This window comes from Peromyscus maniculatus, chromosome 10, assembly GCF_049852395.1.
Source record: "Peromyscus maniculatus bairdii isolate BWxNUB_F1_BW_parent chromosome 10, HU_Pman_BW_mat_3.1, whole genome shotgun sequence".
NCBI lineage: Eukaryota > Metazoa > Chordata > Mammalia > Rodentia > Cricetidae > Peromyscus > Peromyscus maniculatus.
The window spans coordinates 8,157,384-8,165,261 of NC_134861.1; the positions used below are offsets into that span (position 1 = coordinate 8,157,384).

Below are 7,878 nucleotides of genomic sequence, written 5' to 3' on the forward strand. Positions count from 1 at the left end.
ATCTTCATTAGAAAATATCTATTCAGATCTTATGTCCATTTATTAAATAGGTTGTCTTTTGATTATTGAATTATAAGAATTATTTATGAGGCTAGAGAGGTGACTCAGTGGTTAAGAGAACTGCCTGTTCTTCCAGAGGACTGGGATTCAATTCCCAGCACCCACATGGCAGCTCACAACTGTCTGTAACTCTAGTTCCAGGAGTTCCAACACTTTCACACAGATACTTATGCAGGCAAAACACCAATGCATATAAAATAAAATAAAATAAAATAAAATAAAAAGTATGTGCCAGGTGGTGGTGGTGGTGGAGGTAGCAGCGCACGCCTTTAATCCCAGCAGTGGGGAGGCAGAGGCAGGTGGATCTCAGTGAGTTCAAGGCCAGCCTGGGCTACCAAGTGAGTTCCAGGAAAGGCTCCAAAGCTACATAGAGAAACCCTGTCTCAAAAAAAAGTATGTTTTAGATGTAAGTCTGAATTAGTTTTCTTGTTGCTGTGATAAAAAGCACCTCAGGGAGTTTATTCTGACCCACAGTTTGAGAGGACAGTCTACTATGGCAGGGAAGGCATGGTGGCAAGAACATTATTAGGCAGCTGCTCACATTATATACACAGTCAGGAAGCAAAGAGATTAATCCTTATATTCAGCTTACTTTATGCTTTTATTCAGCCTGACCTAGCCTAGGGGATGATACCACTCACATTCACAGTGTGTCTTCCCTTCCTAATTAAAATGTTCTAGAAACATGCTCAGACATATCAGATATTTCAGAGGGAGGAGCTAAGGGAGTGTTAGACAGGGTCTCAATATGTAACTCTGGCTGTCCTGTAGGTCAGACTGGGCTTGAACTCACAGAGAGCCATCTGCCTCTGTGACCGCTGGGATTAAAGGCTCTTCAAGTATGTTTCTATGGGGATTCTAAATCCAATCGTTGACACTGATGAAGAATCATCACAAAGTCCCTTATCAGCTACATCATCTGTTACTTTTTCTCTTCATTTAACTCTGCCCTATGAAGCACAAAGTTTGAAATTTCAATTGTTTACTTTTTAATGTGGAGGAGTATGTGCATTGACCTGCACATGCAAAGGTCAAACTGTCTTCTTCTATTAGGCTTCACCTTATTTTTTGAGACAGAATCTCTCACTGAACCTGGAGCTCACGGATGGGCTGGCCACAAAGCTCCAAGATCTACATGTCTCTACCATCTTCTGACCTCCAAGGGCACTGTTCACATGTGGTGCACATATACACCCACATGAAAAACCCCCAGCCATTTAATTTTCTTACCATTTACTTTTGGGTGTGTATGCACGTTGGCATATGTGTATATCTGTGTGGAGGCTAAAGGATAACTTGGTATGACTCATTCTCTCCTTACACTATGTGAGTTCCAGGATCAAACTCGGGCTTTCAGGCTTGGCAGCCAAGCCTGCTGAGCCATCTCATCTGCCCGTTGATCTTATCTTAACCAAAAAATTTTAATGAAACATTTAATTTTTTAATGATGCCAGATGTATTGTGGTACATGCCTTTAATTCTAGTACTAGGGAGACACAGGCAGGCAGATCTCTATAAGTCCAAGGCCAGTCATGTCTACATGGCTACATAGTGAGATCTTGTCTAAAAAAAAATTAAATAAAAAAATTAAAAATAGGTATGGTGTCGCATGCATTCTGGAGTCGTAGGTGGATCTCTGAGTTCAAGGCCAGCTCCACTGTAGAGCAGCTCCAGGACAGCCAGGGCTACACAGAGAAACCTTGTCTCAAGAAAAATCAAAACCAAAACCAAAAACCAAACCAAATAAATAAATAAAATTTTAATAACCTTTTTTTCTCTTTTTTAAAGAAAGATTCATTTTTTGTGTATGAGTATACTGTCTGCATGAAAGAGTGCCACATGAACGCAATGCCCATGGAGAGGGCCATCAGATCCCCTGGAACTGGGGTTACAAATGGTTATGAGCTGACTTGTGGGTGTTGGAACCAGCCCTGTGTCCTCTGCAAGAGCAACAAGTGATCTTAACTACTAAGCCATCTAACTCCTGTTTTCATATTTTTAGATCTTTACAGTAGCTGCTCTGGAACTTACCATATAATCTTGACTTATCAAAACCAACTTCAGGTTTATATTAGTTTCCTTTAAATGATCCAGCAATGTTCTGCTGTGGTATTAGTATATATATCTATCAAATTTACACTCAAAGTAACTCACTGTTATAGCTATTCTTTTACCATCTGTAGTCATTTCCTTAGCCCATTATGGCTTTGTTTCAACGCGTCTCTTCTGTTATTGTTACCAAATGTGTTATACGTACAATATATATTATATGTCCAAAATTACAAGCACTTAGACAATTTTTTAATCAGTTAAGGAGAAAACTAAGCATTTACAGCATCACATAATTACCTTTACTATTCTCATTGAGGTCTCTTGCTTTCAGCCTGAAGGACCTCTTAACAGTTTTTTGTAAGGCAGGTCTTTGAGCGATAAATCCTCCCAGTTCTTGGTATCTGTTGTCTTCATTTCACTACTCTGAAATGACTCCTTAATCTATAATCAACTTTACTAGACCTTAATTCTTAGTGGACTTCCTTCTTTCTTCTGATAGTTCGGATTTGTAACTGGGGTTCCTCGACTGAGTCTTTTATTCCAGCTATTAGACTTTTCAACTCGAGAGCTTTCATTTGGTTCTCTTTTATAACTCCTCTCTTTCGTGAGCTCCACTTGATTTAGCAGTATCTTGTGCCTTCCTTTACTACTTTGTGTGTCCCTTAAGTTCTGGGAATATATTTATAATGGCACACACACACACACACACACACATTCAAGAGTTTGTGCATGTGCATGGATGTGTACTTGTGTGGTGCACAGATGCACGTTGGACATGTGGAAGCCAGTAGACAGTGTTAAGTGTCCTCTATTACTCTCTGCCGTACTCTGAATGACCAGGTCTCTCACTGACCCTGGAGCTCAATGGTTCACTTAGCCTGGCTGGCCAGTGAGCTCCGGAGACCTTCCTGCCTCCATCCTGCATCACGGCTTTTACACAGTGCTCAGGATCAAAGTGCAGACCCTCATACTTGCATGGCAAGCAGTGCACTGACTGAACAACCTCCCGACAGCCTTTTTCCTTAACTCTGCCCCCTGTTCACTCACAGGGACTTCTGTAGCTAGCTTTCCCATACCCACCTCTTCTTCCTTCCTTGTACAGGTCATATTTTCCCATTGTTTTTGTTTTTTTTTTTTCTTCATATCTCATAGTTTTTGATGTTTTGGACATTTCAGATAATATATTTTAGTGACTCTGGGTACTGGTGCCCCCTATCCAGGGCTTCTATTTTGTGAGAGAGGGGCAGCACTCTCTGTCCTTGTATTTTTGAGGCAGAGTTTGCCATGTAACTCCAGCTGGCCTTGGCCACTCCATCCCCTTCCCTCAGCCTGGAAAGTGCTAAGAGTACAGACAGACCATCAAATCCAACATCAAGACTTACCATTTACTTGTTTGGTGACTGGTTGGAGGATTTAACAAAATCTACTTATCCCACAGTGAGAAGGCCTATGACATTTCCCCACAGGGAGATGTTGATTGGGTAGTTAACCTTGAATGACATGGCTTTGGTCTTTCCTTCCATGACCATCTAGCTGTTAAACTCTAATTGTGGCTTGTTTCTCTAATATTTGTAACAACGCCCTAGGGCACAACTTGTATACAAACTAGCTTACTGAATTACGAGTTACTCTGAGGGAACTGCTGCTGAGGTAAATGTTTGATCTTTAGTCTTCCCTAAGGAAAGTTCCCTAAAACTTTCTTGAAAACTGGAAAACATACAGTCTAGGCTGTATCTTCATAAAATCCAATCTTCTCTTGCTAAAACAAGTATTCTCAAGACTACTTTCAGGCATGAACTTTCCTGCTGTGTTTCAGGTGAAGTTATTTCCTTTGGGGTAAGATCAGGACAGTCTGGGTTTTGTTTGTCTGGGGGGTTTGGTGCTAGGGGTTGAATCTTGGGGTCACCTGCATGCACATGCTTTATCAGAGCTATACCCCTAGTCAACAACTCTGTTTTAAGTCCTGCTCCTCTCCATTCCTCGGGCAAAAATCTCTGAGCCAGGATTCTAGAAACGGGCAATGGTGAAAATGGTAAGCTTTTCTCTGAGATGTCCCCTTCCCCAATTCCAGGATGGAGTATTCGGTGGAAAAACACACAGTAGGTTGAGGTTTCAACTTGCCTTTCCTGAGGTCAATAACCGCCTCACAAGTCAAACTTGGGGCAAAAGCGGTCCGGTCCTAAATCATCTCAGTACGCCACACCCTGATCCACAGGTAGGAATTGAGTAGAAAAAGGAGGCCCCACCTTCCTAGAACGCAGCCTCAGCAACAAGGAGTGGAATGTATCTAACTCATCCGAAGGGGGGAAGAAGCATTGACAGTCTTGATTCAAACTACTGCTTCTCACCTTATTCAATTTTCATTGCTATCTTGTTGTAACACTTGCTGTTCACCCTTACAACTATTACCAAAGCTTGTTTTCAAAAGAATCTTCACCAGCTTTGGAGTGGACTATGTCAGGGGAGCACCTGGTACTGTCATGCTTAATTCAGTCCTATCTAAAAGCAAAGCTGAAGAGCTGAGCAGTCGGTGCCGACAGGGTCCCGAGGACCTGTAACGCTGAAATGATGAACTATACAGTTCTGAGTAGAAACAATCTGGTAACCCCTGATCTACTGTCACGCTCACCAATGCTGCTGGCAACACTCTGGGGAGCAAACAATAAAATGCTTAAAGTATCATCCTGGCTAAAAGCTTAGTCGGAAGTTCAAAATCTTGAGGCACTTTTCATATGTAAGAAGGAAAAATTAAAGGTTTTTTTCTACCTTTTTTTTTTTCTAGTCTTGGTTTTTTGAGCCAGGGTTTCTCTGTGTAGCCCTGGCTTTTCTGGACTTGCTTTGTAGATCAGGCTGGCCTCAAACTCACAGAGACCCTCCTGCTGCTGCCTCCCAAGGCATCACCACCACCCCTTATAGAGGCTTTTGCCACATTCAGTAGCCCAGGCTGACCTTGAGCTCTCACAATTCTCTGGCTCAGGCTCCTAAGCACTGGGTTTACAGGTGTCAGCTGGGTTTACAGGTGTGTGCTGACAAAAATCTTTCACCAAGATGTTGGCAACATCAACCAATCAAACAATTCTTTCTTCCATCAGATACCAGTTGACGATCCTTTAATTCAATTCAATTCTGACACACTCTTCTTGGAATGTTAAATCTCATAGGTATTTTTTTTTCAATTTATTTATTTATTTATTATGTACACAGAAGAGGGCGCCAAATCTCATTACAGATGGTTATGAGGCACCATGTGGGTGCTGGGAATTGAACTCGGGACCTCGGGAAGAGCAGTCAGTGCTCTTAACCTCTGAGCCATCTCTCTAGCCCCACAAGATCTTTTTTAAAGCCTAAGGTAAGGCGTGTGGGGAAGGGTGCTGAGCTTGTATGCCACTCCTAGCGAACATGTTCAGCTGGAAGCTCTCTAAAGCCCATCCTTTTGGGAGTTTATGGAGGCTTAATTATATAGGCATTATTGATTAAATCATTGGCCTTTAGTGATCAATTTAACCATCAGTCCCAGCTTGAGAGAAGAATTGAGAAGTCCCAACCTAAGGATGCCTTCCTGGCAACCAGGCTGAATCCTAAAAACTGAAGCCTGGCAACAACAGCTAACTCATTAGCACACAAGAAGACACTCACTACTTGGGAGGTTTTAGACGCAATAGGCCAGGAAACCAGATCAAATATATTGCAGCGACACGGGTACCTACCCAACTAGTTTTTGGTTGTTGTTTTGTTTTTCGAGAGTTAAATGTATAAACGTCTGACACTTGGAAAGTGCTCAGGGCTGTGGATATAACCCAGTGATGGAGTGCTTGCATAGCATGCGCACGTGCACACACACACACACACACACACACACACACACACACGTTTTCAACAAATGATAGCTATTATCACCATGTTAGAAACTATGGAAAGTAAATCTAAGTTACTCTTTCCTCAAAGAGTTTTCCCTAGGAACTTTAAAGTTTGGAACTGGAAAAAGTACAAACTTTCAACAACACTAGATGTAAATTTTTAGACCTAACGTACATAATAGTACCTAATGAAAAACTTCCTGGAATTTTAAGCGCAAGCCCTACACACCGTAAACCAGTTCGTTACTACTACGGGAGATTCCAGTTTTTTCCAAAAACAAATGAATGAAAATAACCTTCAAGAAGGCCAAAACCAAGAGACCCACGTTTTTGGTGTTTGTTTGTTTGTTTGTTTGTTTTTTAAACAAACAACAACAACAAAAAAAAACCCCGGCAACAACAACTAGCTTTAACTTGTGCTCTGGGCCTAGATAGTCCTTTCCGGTTCTTGACCATCTCCACCCTTGCCCAGAGAAGGGCAGATACCGAATCCCTCAAGCTTCCACCTCGCCTGTCACTGCAGCGAGGCCGCCCCGTGGGTGGGGACGCGCGCCCGGGACGGACAGCCAGGGATTCCGTGGCTCTCCGCTCTTAGTCCGTCGGGACTGGGCGGCCGGTTACCTCGCAGTTGAACTCCATCTCGGCGTCCATGGTGACGATCCGCACCGTGAATGTCTTGGGCTGCTTCCTCTTGAGCGAGCTGAAGCTCATGCGGGAGGCGATGGCTCCAGCCATGGCGGGGGGTTCTGGCCTGGGGCCCTCGCACCCCTCGGCCCGCGTTCTGAGTCTATTAGCCCCCCTGGAGGAGCTGCACAGGCCTCAGGGCCACCATGGTGGCCGGCCGGCCGGCCCGGGACGGACTTAGGCTGCGTGGGTCCCCAGCGGCCACCATGGGCCGCGAGGACCCGGCCCTCGGTGCGGAAAGCCGAGTTAAGGGACAGGTCTCGGACAGCAGCGAGGACGGGACGCGGGGCAGGAGCGGGCGCGGCCCGGCGCTCGAGGACTCGGGCCGGGGACGCCGGGGACGCCCCTGGACTGGAAGCCTGGACGGCTGCGGCGCGGACGCCGCGCGCCTCTCAGCGGCCCGACGGGGGTCGCGGGGCCGCGCAGGAGTCGGGAGCGCACGCGCGCGGCGCGTGCGTGTCTGTCACCCGCTCGGCTCCGCGCGCCCTCGGGAAGCGGCCTCCACCAACCCCCTCCTCAGCGACCCGCCGGGCCCCCGCCCCGCCCTCGGGCCGCTCAGAACGCTACACACGGACGCAACCTAACCGGTCCTCTCCCCGACACTGTGATTGGCTACAACGCCAAAGGAAGCGGGACTTCCTCTCCGCCCCGCCTCCTCTAGGACCACTCCACCAATTGGAAGTTGCACTGAGCCAGGGGCGCGGGTCTGTACTCGGCGTTGAGTGGCTACGGAGGCGGTCACTCCGAACGCTTTTGTTCGTAAAGAATACGCCTACTCTAGCAAGACCGGTTGAGAAGGCGCAGGCGGCGCCTTTCCCGGGAAACCTGTGGAGGCCCCGGCGGCCCCGCACGAGGTCCCTCGCGGTCAGAGACGCCTTTCCAGAAGTGCGTTGGCCCGGAGCTTAAGTCGTACTTGGGACACCGGCCGCAATTCCTTTTTGGCACCTAATTACATGTATTGACCTGTATTTCTCAAACTTTAAAAACACGCAGAGAGGCTTCTTAAAGTGGCTCCCACTTTCCTGCCTGGTCCCCCAGCTTCTCTTTAGGAGAATTACAATTACCAAATGGATGGTGACTGCCCTTCCTTACACCTGAAGCTTGTTTAACACATGCAGAAAGCCTTCGAAAGGTGTCTGACTAGGTTGAATCCTATGTAAATGAGCTGCATCGAAAAGGATGGGAAAATTAAAAGCATTTTCATTTTGTCCTCTGCATTTTATTT

General features: G+C 45.8%; 1 protein-coding gene across 4 annotated transcripts in view; it reads right to left on the reverse strand.

The window, feature by feature from the left end:
- Nucleotides 1-6,724, reverse strand: part of Nf2 (NF2, moesin-ezrin-radixin like (MERLIN) tumor suppressor) — an 88,337-nt gene extending 81,613 nt beyond the window's left edge. For all 4 annotated transcript variants that reach the window (XM_015991740.3, XM_006972955.4, XM_042285702.2 and 1 more), the window contains exon 1: nt 6,591-6,724. In XM_015991740.3, coding sequence (XP_015847226.1) covers nt 6,591-6,704 — 114 coding nt within the window. In that variant the 5' untranslated portion in view covers nt 6,705-6,724. The remainder of the gene's footprint in view (nt 1-6,590) is intronic.
- Nucleotides 6,725-7,878: the final 1,154 nt, after the last annotated feature.